Genomic DNA, 22,249 nt, shown 5'->3' with positions numbered 1-22,249 from the left:
GGGAGATAGACGGAGGGAAGACCGACAAGAAGACCAACGTCATAAAGCACAATAGGCGAGCAGCCCAGGAGGGGAGGACCAGCAACAAGAGGCCCAACAAAGAGATACAAGCAGCTCATCAGGAAAAACAGAAGAGACACAGATACAAAGAAGAGAAGAAGAAGACACAAACAGATACAGACATAGAAAAAGAGGAAGAAGACAAAGATCTTCACAGAGAAATAGGTAAAACTGATGGATAAAGAGAAATAAAAGGTAAAACTGATGAACAGAATATAGATAAAGTTTTTTTTGAAGAACAAATGAGATCACTAAAAGAATGGTTACCATTAGAATTTAATACAATTAAAAGGAAAATGAAAAGAACAGAAGATAAAATGCAAAGGTTAAAACTGGTAATGACAGAAATAGGGAAAAGAGTAGAGAATGTAGAAGAGTGGGAAACGGCTGTAGAAATGGAAGTGAATGACAAGAGAAAAACTGGAAGAAAATGACAAAAAAATTAGAGACACGAGTTGTTATCTCAGAAAATTGATATGTTGGAAAATTATAGTAGACAAAACAACATAAAAATAGTGGCCTGAAGGAGGGTGAAGAAGACACAGACATGAAGGAATTTATAAAAGGATGGATCCCGAAGGTCCTGGGAACGACAGAAATGCAGGAAGAAATGGAAATAGAAAGGGCTCACAGAGCATTAGCTCCGCAACCCCAGGCACATCAAAAACCAAGACCTACCTTAGTAAAATTTTTGAGGTACACGACAAGAGAAAATATACTGGAACGGGCAAGGAATAAAATTAGAGAAGATTGGAAAACAAGGGTCAAAAAATATTTTTTTACCCAGACATAAGTTTTGAATTCATAAAGAGGAGGAAGGAATTTAATACAGTGAAATCAACTTTATGGGAAAAAAGGTTAAAAATTCATAATAAGACATCCAGCCATGCTTAAAATATTTATACCAGGGGAGCAAAACAGACTGTTCTCGGATCCAGAGAAAGTGCAAGAATTCGCAGAACGTTTTGCAGGACAGAAGAGATGTAACACGAATGAAGAATGACGATTAAGTATATATAAAGATGTAAAAACAAGGGAAGGAAGGGAGTAAGGGGGGAAAAGAGAGAGAGCTTTGTTATATGTGTTACAAAAAAAGTGTTTTCTGGAGAGGGTTGGGTAGAGGGGGAGTAAACGTCACTGCAAAATCAGTTGACGCTGTGAACAAGATCACAATCCAAATGAAAAGGGGAGTTGTGGTTGCCCAGCAAAGGGTATGGGGGAAACTCAGAGAGGGGGGGAACTTTTGGGGTTAAGGTATTAGTGGATGTGGGAACTGTGGGGGTACTTTATGTCTTAAATGTGTTGTCGCATATTAAGTTTAATAAGAGAAAACGAAGAGATGAAAATGGGGAAAAGGGGGATGGAGGTGGCAAAGAGGTGGAAAAGAGGTGTATGCAAGATATAAGATGGTCATGTTGAACTATATGACTATAAACATTAATGGAATACATAACCAAATTAAAAGGAAGAGGCTACTAAATTTATTGATGAAGGAAAAAATAGATATAGCAGTTGTGCAGGAAACGCATCTAACTGAAGTGGAACATAACAAACTAAAGAGTGACTGGGTAGGACACGTAACGGCAGCATCCTATAATTCAAAAGCTAGAGGTGTAGCCATACTAGTTAACAAATATGTACCAATCAAAATAGAGGAGGAAATAATAGATCCGGCAGGGAGGTATGCAATGATAAAATGTCAGATACACTCAGAATTTTGGAATTTGCTCAATATATATGCGCCTAATGAGGAGGATCTAAAGTTTATGCAGGAAATTTTTTTTGAAAATTGCAGACATACAAGGAAATATATTGATAGGAGGGGATTTTAACCTTAATTTGAACCCAATGTTGGATAAAACTGGACAAAAGACAAGTAAAAAGAATAAAGTAGCCAAATTTAAGGTTAAATCAATGCAGAAAATAAAACTTATGGATATATGGAGGAGGCAACACTCCAAGAGAGAAGGAATTTTCATATTATTCGAGTTAGCACAAAACTTACTCAAGGATTGATATGTTTTTGTTGTCAGCCCATATTCAAGGGAGAGTTAGGAAAACTGAGTATAAAGCTAGACTATCTGATCATTCACCCCTGTTATTAGCAATAGAACTGGAGGACATCCCACCAAGAACATATAGATGGAGGTTAAACTCCATGCTACTTAAAAGACAGGTATTTAGGGAGTTTATTGAACGCCAAATTAAAACATATTTTGAAATAAACACAGGATCAGTGAAAGACAAATTTATATCATGGGACGCAATGAAAGCCTTCATTAGAGGGCAGATAATAAGTTATGTGACTAAGATGAAAAAGGATTACAATCGGGAAATAGAGCAGTTGGAAAGGGAGATAGTAAGTACAGAAAAGGAATTAGTAAAAAGGGATGATATAACAAAAAGGAGAGAATTGGCGGACAAAAAAATTAAATACAAAATATTACAAATGTACAAGGTGGAGAAGAACATAATGAAAACAAAGCAAAAGTATTACGAACTGGGAGAAAAACACATAAAATATTATCCTGGCAACTTAAAACAGAACAAACTAAAAGAACGATACTGGCATTAAGGAAAAAGGACAAACAAATTACATATAATCCAACAGAGATTAATGAAAATTTTAAGGAATTTTATGAACAATTGTATCAAACTGAGAACGAGGGGAAAGATGATAAAATAGAGGAATTTTTAGCTAAAATTGAACTGCCAAAATTGCAAGGAGGAACAAAACAAATTAATAAAACCATTTGAAATAGAGGAAGAACAGGATATATTAAAAAATCTGCCAAACAATAAAACACCAGGAGAGGATGGATTTCCAAATGAATTTTATAAAACATTTAGAGTTATTAATTTCTCCTCTCCTGGAAGTAATGAACCAGATAGAAGAAACACAAAACTTGCCAGATTCATGTAAGACAGCAATAATTACAATAATATCAAAGACAGGGAAGGATCCATTAACATCAGCATCATGTAGACCAATATCTCTACTTAACTCAGACTATAAGATAATAGCGAAATTATTAGCAAACAGATTGGCCAATTGTGTACCTAAAATAGTAAAACAAGATCAAATTGGATTTATTAAGAAAAGACGAATAGCGGACAATGTCTGCAAACTTATTAATCTAATCCACGCAGTTCAAGGAATTAAGAAACCAACAGTGGCTGTTGCTTCTAGGCGCAGAAAAAGCCTTTGACAGAGTAGAGTGGAATTACTTCTTTAAAGTATTATAGAAGTTCAATCTTCCAGAAAAATATATAAATTGGATTAAAACATTGTATAATGGACCATTGGCGAAGGTAACAGTAAATGAATATGTATCGAGTCACTTTAAATTAAGTAGGTCAACTAGACAGAGATGTCCACTATCCCCCCATTGTTCGCCTTAGCAATAGAACCTTTGGCAGAACTGATAAGAATAGAAAATAAAATAAAAAGGATAAAAATAAAGGAGGAGAAGTATAAAATCAGCTTATTTACAGATGACATCATAGTATACCTAACAGAACCAGAGGTATCAGTAAAAGAATTATATAAGAAATTTAAGGAATATGGAGAAATATCGGGGTACAAGATCAACGCAAATAAAAGTGAAGTGATGCCGATGAGTAACGCAGACTATACAGAATTTAAAAAAGAATCACCATAAAATGGCAAGCACAAGTAATCCGATACCTAGGGATCAGCTTAGATAATAACTTAAGCCACTAATAAAGAAATTGCAGGAAGACTTAGAACATTGGAAAGAATTACCGCTAACGTTGATAGGGAGGGCAAACTGCATTAAAACAAATGTGTTCCCAAGGATACAATACTTATTTCAAACATTGCCAATTCCTTTAACAGAAAAATTCTTTAAGGAACTAAAGAGAACAATAAGGAAATTCTTGTGGAAAGGGAAGAATCCAAGGTTAGCGTTAGATAAATTAGCAGAGAGGTTTAATCAATGTGGTTTACAGTTACCAAATTTTAGAAATTATTATAGAGCCGCACAATTGAGGTATTTATCAGATTTTTACCAGACAAGGGAAAAACCAGACTGGACTAAGATAGAACTAGATAAAATAGGGGAAAAGGTACTGGAACATATACTTTATAAGTGGGATGAAAAGCTGGTGCAATATTAAAAACTCACCAGTACTGCATCATTTACTTAATACATGGAAGAAGATCCACTTAGAAAGGAAAAAAAACGAATGATCAAATACCAAAATTACTATTGACGCAAAATCCGCTAATCCCTTTTATAATAGACAACCTTTCCTTTAGAGAATGGGAGAGAAAAGGAATCAAAAGAATAGAAAACTGCTTTTTGGGAAATAATTTATTAACATTTGAATAGTTGAAGTACAAATATGGAATAACTCAATAACATTTGCATATCACCAATTGAAGGCTTATTTAAAGGATAAATTGGGAAACAGCTTGAGATTACCTGAAGGAAGCAGCTTTGAATACGTGATTACAGACACAATGATAATTAAAAGATTTATAACCAACATGTACATTAAGCTGCAAGATAAGGAAAATGAAATAAACTATAAACCTAAGCAGAAGTGGGAAAAGGATTTAAACATAAAGATTAAAAATGAAGTATGGGAAAAGTTATGTTCTGGAACTATGAAGAATACAATAAACACAAGGTTACGCATGATGCAATATAATTGGATACACAGGGTATATATCACTCCTCTAAAATTTAAAAATTGGGATTCAACATTATTGGATAGATGTTTTCGCTGTAGGAAGGAAATGGGAACAACATTACATGCATCTTGGGCATGTACAAAAGTAAATACTTTTTGGGAAGAATTAAATCAGATACTAAATAAAATTACAAAAAATAACATGCCAAAAAATCCAGAGATATTTCTTTTAAGTAACATAAGAAGTAGAGAATTAGGCCTCAAAATGGATAAAGTGCAAAAAAAATTCATTATGATAGCTTAGCGATAGCAAAAAAAATGTATAATGTCAACTTGGAAAATGGAAGAGAGCCTGAGAATACATCAATGGTACATGGAAATGAATAAATGTATTCCATTGGAAAAAAATAACAGATAATTTAAAAAATAAAGTCACAGTGTTTGAACAAATTTGGGAACCATACATGGAACATAACAGAGGGCTTGCCTACAACCTCCATCCCCTAAAATGAGAATGAAAATGATAAGAAGACAAAACGACTAGATTCAGTGTGTAATAAATAGATGATGTATTTTTCTTGTTTATTTTCCTTTGTGTGAAAATATTGTTTTATGGTTTTTATTGTATTGTATATGTTGAATATTTATGGGTTTTGGAGGGGGGTGGGTAGAGGGGAGGGAGGGAAAGGGGGAAAAAAAAGGTGAGTAAAGACCATTGTGTAAATTTAATGAGAAACATTTGTACATATTTTGGTTGATATGGTTCATAGTGTGAAAAATTTTAAAAATTATATAAGGAAGGGAAAACCAGAGGGTTCGATCCAGTGATCACTGGAGATCAGAGGTGGAGAGGTAGAGCAATTTTAATTTCCTGGAAGTCGTTAATGTATGCTGTTACAGTGTCCTGGGCTTGTACGTTCTCCCCGTGTCTGCATGGACTCCTCCGAGTGCTCTGGTTTCCTCCCCTGTTCCATAGATGTATGAGGTCATTGGTCACATGAGTGTGTTTGGGCAGCGCGGTATCGTGGGCCGGAAGGGCCTGTTACTGTGCCGTATGTCTCAATTTAAAAAATAAAAATTGTAAAAATTCATTTTTTTTCCATAGGACCTTTCCTGGACCCAATACACTAGCGGCATCATGAAGAAAGCACGTCAGCGCCTCTACTTCCTCAGGAGTTTGTGGGAGTTTGGTACGACAACAGAAACCCTGGTAAATTTCTACAGATGTGTGGTGGAAAGTGTGCTGACCAGCTGCATCATGGTCTGGTATGGGGACACCAATACCCCCGACCATAAATCCCTGCAAAAGGTAGTGAACACAGCCCAGGACATCACAGGTAAAACCCTCCCCACCATCAAGAACTTTGACAGGAAACGCTGCCGTTGGAGAGAAGCAGCGATCATCAAGGCCCCACACCACCCAGTGCATGCTCAGTTCTCGCTGCTGCCATCAGGAAAGAGGTGTAGGTGTCACAAGACTCGCACCACCAAGTTCAGGAACAGCTGATACCCTCCACCATCAGACTCAACAACAAACTCAATCAGGGACTCATTTAAGGACTCTTTGCACATTATTTACGACTGAATATTTTTTCGGTATTGCAGTTTATTTACATTTCTCTCTTTTGTACACACATTTCTCTTGAGAACAGTTTGCACTACCTGGCCCACAGGAAAAAGAATCTCAGTGTTGTATGTAATGTCGTATATGAATTCTGACAATAAATTTGAATTTGAATTTTGATTTAAAAACATAAGAACGTAAGAAATAGGAGCAGGAATCGGCCATCCGGCCCGTCGAGCCTGCTCCGCCGTTCAATGTGATCACGGCAGATCTGATAATCATCTCCACCCACCTGCCTTTTCTCCATATCCCTTAATTCCCCAACAAAGTAAAAATCTATCCAACCTTTATAAATATATTCACTGAGGTCACCTCCACTGCTTCAATGGGCAGCAAATTCCACGATTCACCCCTTTCTGGGAAAAACAGTTCCTCCTCATCTCCGTCCTAAACCTACTACCCTGAATCTTGAGGCTGTATCCCCTCGTTCTGGTCTCCCCCACCAATGGAAACAACTTACCTCCCTCTGTTTTATACATGTCTTTCCTAAATTCCAGCTTGAATTTGAATGGGGATTCACTGTCCCTCAGCCTGAGATTGTGTGACCTGCCTGTTGGTTGATTTATTTTGATGTCCCTTAAAAATCAAATAGAAACCAGCTTGAATTCTACAGTAGTTAAAGATAATGGATGGGGGCAAACAATGGGCCTGGGGGGAATCAGTGGTGGTATCCGGACCTGATCATTTGCTCAGCCCATTTTTGCTGTGACGTCCCCCAGGAACTTCCCTTCTCCCAGAGCTGAAGCATTGGGGTACTGTGCTCAGTTCCGGTGGGCTCAGGACAGGAAGGATGTTAACACTTTGGAGGGAGTGCGGGGGAGATTTGTCAGGATGTGGCCTGGATTGGAGAACATATCTGACGAAGTTAGGGTGACAGAGCTGGGGCTTTTCTCCTTGAAGAGACGAGGGTTGAGACGTGACTTAATGGTGGGGCTCAGGTAGGGTGGACAGCCAGCATCTTATTCCCGGGTGAGTTCCAAAGGACATCTGTTAAGGTGAGTGGAGGAAAGTGGCAGGGTTCTATGGAGAGTGCTGGGTGCCTGGAAGTCATTGCTGGGGATGGTGGTGGATGCTGGTACAATGGGCACATTCTTAGACAAGCACAGGAAAATAGAGGGCTATGGGGTAGGAAAGGGTTAGATTGTCGAGAGGTACATTTATAGAGGTTGGCACAACATGGTGGCCCGAAGGGCCTGCATTGTGCTGTAATGGTCCATGTTCTAATGACAGAGTCAAAGTCCATTCAACCCATTATTACAACCTGTTCACTGCCCCGTCCTTTCTCCATAGATTCTATTCTTGCTCTGAACCTGCTGCAGCTGCTCGGCCACCGAGTTCTACCAACGTTCAACAAGACAATCCAAATGGGTAAAGCCAACCCCAGGGCTTGTGCAGCAGCCAACTCTTTAAGTGACCATCTTCAATGGTTTACGTAGGGTATCTGGGACAAATTCCAATTGTTGTCAGTGTTTGAGTCACATCCATGTCAACGTCCACTTCCAAAGAAAATTTGTCCTCGCCTTGTTTATGATCTGCATTCGCCTTGTTTATGATCTGCATTCAAACCAAGCCAAACCCAATGTCATAAACTAATTCAATTGCTGATAACATCAACATCTGACTCCAACCTTCCAGTTATCTGAGTCAGATCCCTGACAGCAGCTCAGGCAGGCAAGAAAACTGGTTACGCCACTAATGACTGGGCAGAATGTAAAAAAAAATCAATGATTTTTCATTACTAATTAGGAAGTGTGCTGCAAGATTGGTGCTTCAGGGATGAGTTTTGCAAAGTGGGTGCAACATTGGGTGGGTTCTGCAGAGTAGGTGCTGTGTACAGATGGCATGGAGCAGGAGTGGCTACCGTGCATGGGTCACTACACTGCAGTGCGAGTATGGGGCACGGATCGAAACAATGCAGGAGTGGATGCAGTGCATGGGTCAGTAGAATGCATGGATGGGTACAGGGCAGGAGTAGTGGATAAAAGCCAGGAGTAAGGACAAGAGAACAGTGAATCCATGCATGTCAAAGGATTACAGAGGTGGGTTCACCACAGAATACTTTGCTGACGGACACTCACCTCACCAGAGTCTCCCAGAATGGACATCCAGCCCTTCTTGAAATTCAGTAGGTCTGGCTGAAATCAGAAAAGCAAAGACAAGGTGATTCATCCTGTACCACACTAAATATAAACATGCAAACAGCAACACCTTTTTTGCCACTAAAAGATTCAGCATGTCATCCAAAAATTTCTCTCTCTCTGAAGCCGCTTTCAGGTGGCCTCCTATTCTACCCCAATGAGGCTGTCGGGTGGCCACCTGAAAGTGGAGAACCCAGCCCCGAGGAGCACTTACCTAACCCTCCTTGGGTAGGTATATTCTCCGGCTCGGAGCATCCCCCATTGCACCTGAACGCAGCAATGTGAATGCAGCCCAAGACACAATCCTTATGAGATATTTAATATAAGATTTAATATCCTATTAAATATTGTTTCTCTCGCCATCAGGTAGGTAACAATTTAACAACAGCACTTTACGCTTAGTTAGTGACTTTAACGTCGCAAAGCATTTATGCAGTTTTTAAAAAAACTACTTTGGGGCATTAGATTACATAACCAAAAACTCAGTAAAAGATAGTACATTGCTTCTAAAACTCAGAACCTTGGCAGCTGAAGGCTGGGCTTCCAAAGTTAGCACAATTAAATGCTGACATAAGTAAGAGGTCAAAATTACAGGTTTGAAGATATCTCAAAACAGATACAGGGCTTGGAGAGGGGAAGAGAACGCAACAGTGACTACGGCCACAGTCCACAGGAGCTGCGTTCACTCGAACATGGCTCTCCTTCAGCCAGCACGCTTCGGTGACAAAAAGGCGTCTTCTCCGCGGCCACCTGAATGTCCCAGCTGCACTCCCCCAGCCACATCTGCAGGCACATTATCTGCATCCGATCACCTGAAGGCGGCTTGAGTTATCCATTCAGAGAACCCAAAGAGTGTTATCCAGTCCCTCTCCCCTTCATCCTTTTTCATCCAAAGCTTTGCAGAAACTTGTTACTGAATCTGGTAAAAAAAAAACACATTGAAATGCCGGAAAAAACCTAGCCGGTCTTTTCAGCATCCATAGGAGACAAAGATATATTCGGGACTGAGCCCTTCTTCAAGCAATAAGCAGAATAAGCAAAAAAGGAGGAAATCTCAGAATTCAGACAGGGCCGGGGGAAGAGTCCAGGCCAACACAAGGTGTTCATTGGACTGCCTCATCCACTCCTCCCTCCCCAGCAATCGTCCTCTTGATACCGACCCCTATGACGGCAGGAGATGCTCCACTTGCACTTTCACCACCATTTGGGGCCCCAGTCCTTCCGAGTGAAGCAAGATTTCACTAGTAAACCTGCAGGAGTCATCGAATGCATCTGATTCTCCCGCTGTGATTTCTTCCACATTGGCGCAGTCTAGGAGATTGCTTCATTGAGCACCTTGCCCATTTCAAATCTCCATCCCATTCCCTTGCTGATGAGTCTGTCCTTGGTCTCATGCATGGCCAGACTGAGACCACTGTAAATTAGAGGAACCACACCTCATCTTCCGACTGGGCCCCCTCCAGCCAGGTGGCATTTCGTTTAACTCCCCCCCCCCCCCACTTCTTCCCCCAGTTCCGTCTCTCCCTTCCCCGACTCTTTTCGTACAACCATGATAAATTCTTAGCTTCTCTCTTATCACATCTGAGTCCTCCCCCCACCCCCAGCACCATTTGAATTCTGAGATTTCTTGCTGCTGGCTCCTTGAAGAAGAGCTCGGGCCCGAACCGTCAGCGATATGTCCCCTAGAGATACTGTACAGACCGGCTGAGTTCTTCCAGCTCGTCAGAATGTTCACTACAATCACAACATCTGTTTCACTGAATCTGCTTCTGCCAGTCTTTACAGCAACGCATTCCAAGTGCCAACATCTCAGTGAGTAACAGAAAAATGTCTTGACCTCATGCCCAGAATATTTAGTTGTAAAATACAGTAAACACGAAAATCTGCAGACACTGGGTTTTTTTTTTAAATTTTTTATTTTTCACACTATAGATCACATTATTCAAGATATACACATTTCTCCTTTCAAATATATACAGTGTCATTTTCTCCCCCCCCCTCCCCTCCCCCCCCACCTCCCCCTCCATCCATTCAAAACTCTGAGTCCAAGATACATCAAACCCATCAAACAATGTTGTCACTCAACATTAACGAACAAAAACTTCCACTGAGTCCATTCTCTTTTCCTTTTGTCATTTTAGGTGATAGATGTCCCGGTAGGTTTTCTCTATTATAATCCATGTACGGCTCCCATATTTGTTCAAATAATGTTATATTATTTCTTAAACTATATGTTATTTTTTCTAATGGAATACATTTATTCATTTCTATATACCATTGCTGTATTTTCAAATTATCTTCTAATTTCCAGTTTGACATAATACATTTTTTTGCTACAGCTAGGGCTATCTTAACAAATCTTTTTTGTACACCCTCCGAATCAAGTCCAAATTCTATATTTTTTATGTTACTTAGGAGGAAGATCTCTGGGTTTTTTGGTATATTGCTTTCTCTAATTTTATTTAATATCTGGTTTAGATCTTCCCAAAATTTTTTCACCTTTTCACAAGTCCAGATTGCATGAATGGATGTTCCTATTTCTTTTTTACAACGAAAACATCTGTCAGATACTGTTAGATCCCATTTATTTAACTTTTGAGGAGTGATATATAACCTATGTATCCAATTATATAGTATCATACGTAATCTCGTATTTATTGTATTTCTCATAGTTCCTAAACATAACCTCTCCCATGTTTCCTTTTTTATCTTTATGTTTAGATCTTGTTCCCACTTTTGTTTAGTTTTATCATTTATTTCCTCATTCTCCTTTTCTTGTAATTTGATATACATGTTTGTTATAATTTTTTAAATTATCATTGTGTCTGAAATCAGATATTCAAAATTGCTTCCTTCTGGTAACTTCAGACTACTTCCCAATTTATCCTTTAAATAGGATTTCAATTGGTAATATGCCAGCACTGTATCTTGAGTTATATTATATTTATCCTTCATTTGTTCAAAGGATAATAATTTATTCCCCGAAAAACAATTTTCTATTCTTTTAATCCCTTTTTTCTCCCATTCTCTAAAAGACAGGTTATCTACCGTAAAAGGGATTAGCTGGTTTTGCGTCAGTATTAGTTTTGATAATTGGTAGTTTGTTTTATTTCTTTCTACATGAATCTTCTTCCAAATATTAAGCAAATGGTACAATACTGGAGAATTTCTATGTTTTACCAATTTTTCATCCCATTTATATATGTTCAGGTATCTTCTCCCCTATTTTGTCTAGCTCTAATCTAGTCCAATCTGGCTTTTCTTTTGTTTGGTAAAAATCTGAGAGATATCTTAATTGTGCGGCTCTATAATAATTTTTAAAATTTGGCAGTTGTAAGCCTCCTTGTCTATACCATTCTGTTAATTTATCTAGTGCTATCCTCGGTTTCCCCCCTTTCCATAAAAATTTCCTTATTATTTCCTTTAACTTCTTAAAGAATTTTTCTGTCAAGTGTATTGGCAGTGCCTGAAATAGGTATTGTATCCTTGGGAAAATGTTCATTTTAATAGAGTTTATCCTTCTTATTAGTGTTAGTGGTAAATCTTTCCAATGCTCTAAATCGTCCTGTAATTTTTTTCATTAGTGGATAATAATTGAGTTTATATAGATGGCCGAGGTTTTTATTTATTTGTATACCTAGGTATCGTATTGCTTGCATTTGCCATCTGAATGGTGATTCCTTCTTAAATTTTGAGAAATCCGCATTATTCATTGGCATTGCTTCACTTTTATTTGCGTTAATCTTGTAACCCGACACTTCTCCATATTCCTTCAATTTCTTATGTAATTCTTTTATTGATAATTCTGGTTCCGTTAGGTATACTATAACATCATAAGCAAATAAACTGATTTTGTATTCCTTGCCTTTTATTTTTATCCCTTTTATTTTATTTTCTGTTCTTATCAGTTCTGCAAGTGGTTCTATGGCTAACGCGAACAATAAGGGCGATAGTGGGCATCCCTGTCTTGTTGATCTGCTTAAGGTAAAATGTTTTGATACATATCCATTTACTGTCACTCTTGCCAATGGCCCCTTATATAATGCTTTAATCCAATTAATATATTTCTCTGGTAAACTAAATTTTTGTAGTACCTTGAATAAATAATTCCATTCTACTCTGTCGAAGGCCTTCTCTGCGTCTAAAGCAACCGCTACTGTTGGAGTTTTATTTCCTTCTACTGCATGAATTAAGTTAATAAACTTACAAATATTATCTGTTGTTCGTCTTTTTTTTATGAATCCAGTTTGGTCTAGACTTACTATTTTTGGTACATAATCAGCTAATCTGTTTGCTAATAATTTAGCTATTATCTTATAATCTGTGTTAAGTAGAGATATTGGTCGATATGGTGCTGGTGCAAGTGGATCTTTCCCTGCCTTTGGTATTACTGTAATTATTGCTGTTTTGCATGAATCTGGTAAGTTTTGTGTTTTATCAATCTGGTTGATTACTTCCAGGAGGGGAGGAATTAATAAATCTTTAAATGTTTTATAGAATTCTATTGGGAATCCATCCTCTCCTGGTGTTTTATTATTCGGCAGATTTTTTATTGTCTCTTGTATTTCTACTATTTCAAATGGTTCTATTAATTTATTTTGTTCCTCTGTTTGTAATTTCGGTAGTTCAATTTTAGTTAAGAATTCATCTATTTTGCCTTCTTTCCCTTCGTTTTCAGTTTGGTATAATTGTTCGTAGAATTCTCTGAAATTTTCATTAATTTCTGTTGGATTATATGTGATCTGTTTGTCTTTTTTCCTTGATGCCAATACCATTCTTTTAGTTTGTTCTGTCTTAAGCTGCCACGCTAGAATTTTGTGCGTTTTTTCTCCTAGTTCGTAATATTTCTGCTTTGTCTTCATTATATTTTTCTCCACCTTATATGTTTGAAATGTTTCATATTTTATTTTTTTATCTACCAATTCCCTTCTTTTAGTAGTGTCTTCCTTCCTTGCTAATTATTTCTCTATATCTGCTATTTCCTTTTCCAACTGTTCTGTTTCCTGATTGTAATTCTTCTTCATCTTAGTTACGTAACTTATTATTTTCCCTCTGATGAACGCTTTCATTGCGTCCCATAATATAAACTTATCCTTCACTGATTCCGTATTTATTTCAAAATACATTTTAATTTGTCTTTCTATGAATTCTCTAAAATCCTGCCTTTTAAGTAGCATGGGGTTTAATCTCCATCTATACATTTTTGGAGGGATATCCTCTAACTCTATTGTCAATATCAAGGGTGAATGGTCCGATAATATTCTAGCTTTATATTCTGTTTTCCTAACTCTATCTTGTATACAAGCTGATAACAGGAATAAATCTATTCTTGAATATGTTTTATGTCTACCCGAATAATATGAATATTCCTTTTCCTTTGGCTGTTGTTTCCTCCATATATCCAAAAGTTGCATTTCTTGCATCGATTTAATTATAAATTTGGTTACTTTATTCTTTCTGTTAATTTTTTTCCCGGTTTTATCTATGTTTGAATCCAAATTGAGATTGAAATCCCCTCCTATTAATATATTCCCTTGCGTATCTGCTATCTTCAGAAAAATATCCTGCATAAATTTTTGATCTTCTTCATTAGGCGAATATATATTAAGTAAATTCCAAAACTCCGAATATATCTGACATTTTATCATTACATATCTTCCTGCTGGATCTATTATTCCCTCTTCTATTTTAATTGGTACATTTTTACTGATTAATATAGCCACTCCTCTAGCTTTTGAGTTATATGACGCTGCCGTTACATGTCCTATCCAATCTCTCTTTAATTTCTTGTGCTCCACTTCAGTTAAGTGTGTTTCTTGCACAAATGCAATATCAATTTTTTCTTTTTTCAGTAAATTTAGCAGTTTCTTCCTTTTGATTTGGTTATGTATTCCATTAATATTTAAAGTCATATAGTTTAATGTAGCCATTTTATACTTTGTTTATCTTTCCCTTCCGTTTCCTCATCATCACCTTTCCTTCTCATCCATTTCTGCTTTCTTTCTTTGAACAGTTTATAAGACAACATTTTTAACACATCAAACATTCCCCTTATTCTCCTACCTAATATTTCTTTAACCCCATTGTCCCCTCCCCTTCCTGAGTTGCCCATTATCCCTTGTCGGGCAACCACATCTCCCCTCTCCATTTGGATTTGCAAATTCACTCGCAAGCGTCAACTGATTTTGCAGTGACCGTAATTTCTCCCTACCCAGCCCCCCCCAGAAAAGATTTCAATTTTTATATACCACAAAGGTCACTCTCTAAATTCCCTCTTTATTCCTCTCTTCCCCTTTTTTTCCCTCATTAATTCTTCTCTATACACTATATATTTTCTTTTAAATGCACATACACTTATGTAATATATGTATTATATATGTATATAGTCCTATACACACGTCTTTTTAGTTCTCAGTCTTTTGTACTCTCGTTACACGTCTTCATCTCTCAGTCTATTTTGTCATTGTTCTGCAAATTTTCGTGCTTCCTCTGGATCCGAGAATAGTCTGTTTTGCTGTCCTGGAATAAATATTTTCAATACCGCTGGATGCTTTAGTATAAATTTATACCCTTTCTTCCATAAAATCGCCTTTGCTGTATTGAACTCCTTTCTCTTCTTCAGGAGTTCAAAACTTATATCTGGGTAAATAAAAATTTTTTGCCCTTTGTACTCCAGTGGCTTGTTGTCCTCTCTTACTTTCTCCATTGTTTTCTCCAGTACCTTTTCTCTTGTAGTATATCTTAGGAATTTTACTAAAATGGATCTTGGCTTTTGTTGTGGTTGTGGTTTAAAGGCTAATGCTCTATGTGCCCTTTCTATTTCCATTTCTTGCTGTAGTTCTGGACATCCTAAGATCCTGGGGATCCAATCTTTTATAAACTCTCTCATATTCTTGCCTTCTTCATCTTCCTTAAGGCCCACTATCTTTATATTATTTCTTCTGTTATAATTTTCCATTATATCTATTTTCTGAGCTAACAGCTCTTGTGTCTCTTTAACTTTTTTATTAGATTCTTCTAATTTCTTTTTAAGTCCTCTACCTCCATTTCTACTGCTGCTTCTCGTTCTTCCACCTTGTCCATTCTTTTTCCTATTTCTGATATGGTCATATCTATTTTATTCACTTTCTCTTCTGTACTGTTTATTCTTCTTCTTAAATCACTAAATTCTTGTGCTTGCCATTCTTTAAATGAATCCATGTATTCTTTAATAAGAGAAAGTATATCCTTTATCTTGCCTTTCTCTTCTTCTATTTCACTGTACTCTTCCTCTTCCTCTTCTTCTTCCTCTAGGTTGGCCATCTGTTGTTTCTTTGTTTTCTTTTTCTTCTCTTCTTTCTTGTTTTCGTTGTCTTCTATGTTCTCCTCTTGCTGCTGCTGTTCTGTAGCTGTCATTGCCGGCTGTGGAGATCGACTCCCCAGCTGGTCGCCCCTCCCGTCGGTGTGTTTTTTTGCATGCGCGAGGAGTTGCGCACTTTTACTCGGCTCAGCGAGCCATTTTTGTAGTCCACTTTCTACCGACCTGAGGGAGCGGTCTTCTCTTTCCACCGCGGGCCTCCGAACAGGTAAGGCCTTCTCTTTCTTCTTCCGTTGTCTTCTCTTCCTCTCTTCTTACCGTTGGCTTCGACTTTTCTTTTTTCGTCGCCATCTTCTTTCCACCTTTATATTCACTTTACTTTAATTTTTATTTTTGTGCCTTTGTGCTTTCCTTTATTTTTTTCAACTTTTCTGGAGAGGGCTGGAGTTCACCGTCCGGCCACTACTCCATCACGTGACTTCCCTCCAGACACTGGGTTGAAGTAAAAACACGACGCTGGAGAAACTCAGCAGGTCAGTGTCCTTTATAGAGCAGAGATAAGGGGACGTCACCAACGTTTCAGGGTGGAGCCCTTCATCAAGGTATGAGCAACATGTGGGCAGGTGCCCAAACAAAATGGTGGGGGGGAGGGGCAGTGGGAGGATCACAGGCAGGAGGTAATAGGTGGATAAGGCATAGCAGCAAACAAGGGGAGGGGGGATGGCCCTGTGAATGGAAAGGGAAGGGGGTGGAATGCTGGAGGAAAGGAGACAGAGGGATGGGGAGGGGATCAAGAACAGGGACAGGGCAGCAGAAACCGATGTTAATGCCATCAAGCTGGAGGGTGCCCAGATGGAACATTAAGATAAGGTCAAATGTGCTGGCTACTGAAGGAAGCTTCCTTTTCTTTAGATATAGACGTCACGGTAACAGGCCCTTCCGGCCCATGAGCCCGTGCCACCCAATCAGGCTTGGCATCACGGGAGGGCATTCGCGGGCCACGTTCCCCCCCCCACCAAATTTCCACAAAGCATGTGGAAACCCTCCTGCGCCGGCCCCTCTTGCAGGTTCTGCAGGAACGTGGAGGGGCACTTCTCACCGGTGGAGCCGTGCTTGCTGGTACGAGCCCACTCAGCCAGATGGCTCATTCACCAACGATCAAAGACGAAACAACAACCGTGGAAAATAACCAGCAATCCCCACATTCAAAAAGCCTGCCAAAGGTAAACACAAAACAAATCTGTGTGCACTCGAATTCCCTACTTCGCCAGGCACTCGCTTTCGATACACTCATAGAGTGGGAGTTCATTCCAGGAGGAGAGATGCTGTCAATTGAATTATCCCATGTTTTGGAACCTCCTTCCCAGTTGGAAGAAATGCCAACTCACAGAATATAGCTGTGGTCATTCATTTTGGAACAGAATGAGATTATGGATGGGTCCCTGTTTCGCAACCTGCTGTCTGTGTCTCAACACCAGTGTGAACACTTACTGTTGTGTGGGATAGAAATGGGACTCGGGGAACTTAGAAATAGACCGCAGCCACCGCAGGGAACTCACTCCACGATTAAAACATCAGAACAGTGATAAACTAATGAAAAGTTCTTGAAACAGACTTTTGGAAGAGACTGGCGGCTGTGGGAGAATGCGAGTTTGGAATAATTTTTACATTTAGACATACAGCACGGTAACAGGCCATTTCAGCCCATGAGTCTGTGCTGCCCAACTACACTCAATTGTCCTGCAATGAAGGGATTAGCAGATGAGGAACGTTTGTCGGCTCTTGGACTGGACCCCAGAAGGATGGGGTGGGGTGGGGGGTAGGGGAGTTGAGGACAAGAGGGCACAACTTCAGGATGGAGGGGCATCCATTTAAAACAGAGGTGCAGAGGAATTTCTTCAGCCAGAGAGTGGGGAACCTTTGGAATTTGCTGCCGGGTCATTGGGTGTATTTAAGGCAGAGATTGATAGGTATTTGAATAGTCAGGGTATCAAAGGTTATGGGAAGAAGGCCAGGGAGTGGGGCTGAGTGGGGAAATGGATCAGCTCATGATGGAATGGCAGAGCAGACTTGATGGGCTGAATGGCCTATTTCTACTCCTATGTGTTATGGTCTTAAAAGCTTCCTGTCCACATATCTGTCTCTTTTTCTTTGGCTTGGCTTCGCGGACGAAGATTTATGGAGGGGGTAAAAAGTCCACGTCAGCTGCAGGCTCGTTTGTGGCTGACCAGTCCGATGCGGGACAGGCAGACACGATTGCAGCGGTTGCAAGGGAAAATTGGTTGGTTGGGGTTGGGTGTTGGGTTTTTCCTCCTTTGCCTTTTGTCAGTGAGGTGGGCTCTGCGGTCTTCTTCAAAGGAGGCTGCTGCCCGCCAAACTGTGAGGCGCCAAGATGCACGGTTTGAGGCGTTATCAGCCCACTGGCGGTGGTCAATGTGGCAGGCACCAAGAGATTTCTTTAGGCAGTCCTTGTACCTTTTCTTTGGTGCACCTCTGTCACGGTGGCCAGTGGAGAGCTCGCCATATAATACGATCTTGGGAAGGCGATGGTCCTCCATTCTGGAGACGTGACCCATCCAGCGCAGCTGGATCTTCAGCAGCGTGGACTCGATGCTGTCGACCTCTGCCATCTCGAGTACCTCGACGTTAGGGGTGTGAGCGCTCCAATGGATGTTGAGGATGGAGCGGAGACAACGCTGGTGGAAGCGTTCTAGGAGCCGTAGGTGGTGCCGGTAGAGGACCCATGATTCGGAGCCGAACAGGAGTGTGGGTATGACAACGGCTCTGTATACGCTTATCTTTGTGAGGTTTTTCAGTTGGTTGTTTTTCCAGACTCTTTTGTGTAGTCTTCCAAAGGCGCTATTTGCCTTGGCGAGTCTGTTGTCTATCTCATTGTCGATCCTTGCATCTGATGAAATGGTGCAGCCGAGATAGGTAAACTGGTTGACCGTTTTGAGTTTTGTGTGCCCGATGGAGATGTGGGGGGGCTGGTACATGTATTTCAAACATCACAGTTTTTCTGGCTCAACGTTTCCAGTTAAAACCCTTTATCAAGTCTTGAACTGAATCTTCCTCCAGCGACTGTCTGCTCAAGATTCCGGCATCTGGAGCTTTTGTGGTCTTCCATTGTTCTTTGAACTGTGTAGACCACCCAGCAATCCTACCGGATGATCCAGAGTTAAACAAGGATATCTGCAGTCGCTATGATTGTAGTTTACACAAAAGTGCTGGGGAAGCTCAGCAGGTACCTTATACACCAAATATAAAGGTACATAACCAACATTTTGGGCCTGAGCCCTTCATCAGAATTTATTGTCAGGAAATTCGTTGTTCTGTGCAGTTTTACAGGTGGAGAAATTGCTATAAATTTTTTTTAACTAAATAACAGTGGAAAAGAAGAGAAAGTGAGGCCATGTCTTTGGTTCATTGATCGTTCAAGAATCTGATGGCGGAGGGGAAGAAGCTGCCCTTGTTCCGCTGGGTGTCCATCTTCAGGCTCCTACACCTCCTTCCTGATGGTAGCAGTGAGCCTGACCTGGGTAGAGGGGGTCCTCGACGTTGGAGGCTGCCATTATTTATTATTGACTACTTATTTTGTGTACTGCATGGGTTGTTTGGACTTCTTGACATGTTTCTCTTTTCTATACAGTTCGTGTCTTTTCTTGAATACAGGTCTTTTTTAACACTACCACTTACAAAACACTGTCATTGCTCACGCATCCTGAAACATCTGCCTCTTTTTTCATTGTGGTTCAGTCTTGGAATTTCCTACCCAGTAGAATTGTGGGAGCATCTTCACTAGAGGACTACAGCCCACCACATCTTCTCAAGGGCATTAGTCATGGGGAATAAAGTTCAAGTGATACCAGATCTTGAAAAATTAAGTAGAAAAAGTCCTCGATGTTGATGGTATCCGCTCTATCTGGTGTCTTCTCTGAGAAATCATCCCAACACATTTGGCCCATTGTACTAGTGTTGGAAAGAGCTCCATGGTTAGACTCTCACTCCGGTTCTGCCCTCTCCCGATCTTTCCGAAACACATCCACATACTCCCACAAACAGATTCACAGACACACACCCACTCACAAATACACCCACTCACAAATACACCCCCCCACAAACAGATATACACACACACAAATAGATAAACACGCACCCACACACACACCCACAAATTCACACACACACCCACAAATACACACACACACATACTCTTACACACCCCCATAAACAGACACACACACATACCCCCCACAGATACACTCACACCCAAACATATATACACACTCACACACACCCACACAGATACACACGCACCCACAGATACACACGCACCCACACACACCCAGAATCACACTCACACTCTTACACACCCCCAGAGATACACACACACCCACACTCACAGATACCCACACCCACAAATAGATACACAAGCACCCACAAATAGATACACACGCACCCACAGACACCCAGATTCACACCCCCAGAGATACACACCCACACTCAGATACCCACACACACCCCACAAAGATATACACACACTCTCAGCCCCGCCCCAAAGACACACACACATACACCCACAAATAGATAAACACACACCCACAAATAGATACACACGCACCCACAAATAGATACACACGCACCCACAAATAGATACACACGCACCCACAGACACCCAGATTCACACCCCCAGAGATACACACCCACACTCAGATACCCACACACCCCACAAAGATATACACACACTCTCAGCCCCCCCCAAAGATACACACACATACACCCACAAATAGATAAACACACACCCACAAATAGATACACACGCACCCACAAATAGATACACACGCACCCACAAATAGATACACACGCACCCACAAATAGATACACACGCACCCACAGACACCCAGATTCACACCCCCAGAGATACACACCCACACTCAGATACCCACACACCCCACAAAGATATACACACACTCTCAGCCCCCCCCAAAGATACACACACATACACCCACAAATAGATAAACACACACCCACAAATAGATACACACGCACCCACAAATAGATACACACGCACCCACAAATAGATAAACACACACCCACAAATAGATACACACATACCCACAAATAGATACACACACACCGAGACACCCAGATTCACACTCACACTCTTACACACCCCCAGAGATACCCACACACACATTCACACACACACACTCACATACACACCCACTCACACACATAGAGACACTCACACATAGAGACACTCACCCACACACCCCCCCTCACTCACCCCCCTCACTCACCCCCCCTCACTCACCCCCTCTCACTCACCCCCCCTCACTCACCCCCCTCACTCACCCCCCCCTCTCACCCCCCCCTCTCACGCCCCCCCTCTCACGCCCCCCCTCTCACCCCCCCCTCTCACGCCCCCTCACACACGCGCCCTCACACACGCGCCCTCACACACGCGCCCTCACACACGCGCCCTCACACACGCGCCCTCACACACGCGCCCTCACACACGCGCCCTCACACACGCGCCCTCACACACGCGCCCTCACACACGCGCCCTCACACACGCGCCCTCACACACGCGCCCTCACACACGCTCTCTCACACACGCGCCCTCACACACGCGCCCTCACACACGCGCCCTCACACACGCGCCCTCACACACGCGCCCTCACACACGCGCCCTCACACACGCGCCCTCACACACGCGCCCTCACACACGCGCCCTCACACACGCGCCCTCACACACGCGCCCTCACACACTCTCTCTCACACACTCTCTCTCACACACTCTCTCTCACACACTCTCTCTCACACACTCTCTCTCACACACACTCTCTCACACACTCTCTCTCACACACTCTCTCTCACACACTCTCTACACACACACTCTCTCTCACACACTCTCTCTCACACACTCTCTCACACACACTCTCTCACACACTCTCTCTCACACACTCTCTCTCACACACTCTCTCTCACACACTCTCTCTCACACTCTCTCTCACACACTCTCTCTCACACACTCTCTCTCACACACTCTCTCTCACACACTCTCTCTCACACACTCTCTCTCACACACTCTCTCTCACACACTCTCTCACACACTCTCTCTCACACACTCTCTCTCACACACTCTCTCTCACACACTCTCTCTCACACACTCTCTCTCACACACTCTCTCTCACACACTCTCTCTCACACACTCTCTCTCACACACTCTCTCTCACACACTCTCTCTCACACACTCTCTCTCACACACTCTCTCTCACACACTCTCTCTCACACACTCTCTCTCACACACTCTCTCTCACACACTCTCTCTCACACACTCTCTCTCACACACTCTCTCTCACACACTCGCACACACTCTCTCACACACTCTCTCTCACACACTCTCTCTCACACACTCTCTCTCACACACTCTCTCTCACACACTCTCCTCACACACTCTCTCACACA

The 22,249-nt window shown here is 41.1% G+C and overlaps 1 protein-coding gene across 4 annotated transcripts in view; it reads right to left on the bottom strand.

Moving 5' to 3' along the window:
• triobpb (TRIO and F-actin binding protein b) overlaps positions 1 to 22,249 on the bottom strand; it is a 167,758-nt gene that overhangs the window by 56,942 nt on the left and 88,567 nt on the right. For all 4 annotated transcript variants that reach the window (XM_069909011.1, XM_069909012.1, XM_069909014.1 and 1 more), the window contains one exon: positions 8,422 to 8,478. In XM_069909011.1, coding sequence (XP_069765112.1) covers positions 8,422 to 8,478 — 57 coding nt within the window. The remainder of the gene's footprint in view (positions 1 to 8,421; positions 8,479 to 22,249) is intronic.

Source organism: Narcine bancroftii, chromosome 13, assembly GCF_036971445.1.
Source record: "Narcine bancroftii isolate sNarBan1 chromosome 13, sNarBan1.hap1, whole genome shotgun sequence".
NCBI lineage: Eukaryota > Metazoa > Chordata > Chondrichthyes > Torpediniformes > Narcinidae > Narcine > Narcine bancroftii.
The sequence above is the reverse complement of the archived record's forward strand: the minus strand, read 5'-3'. Positions and strand labels throughout refer to the sequence as shown.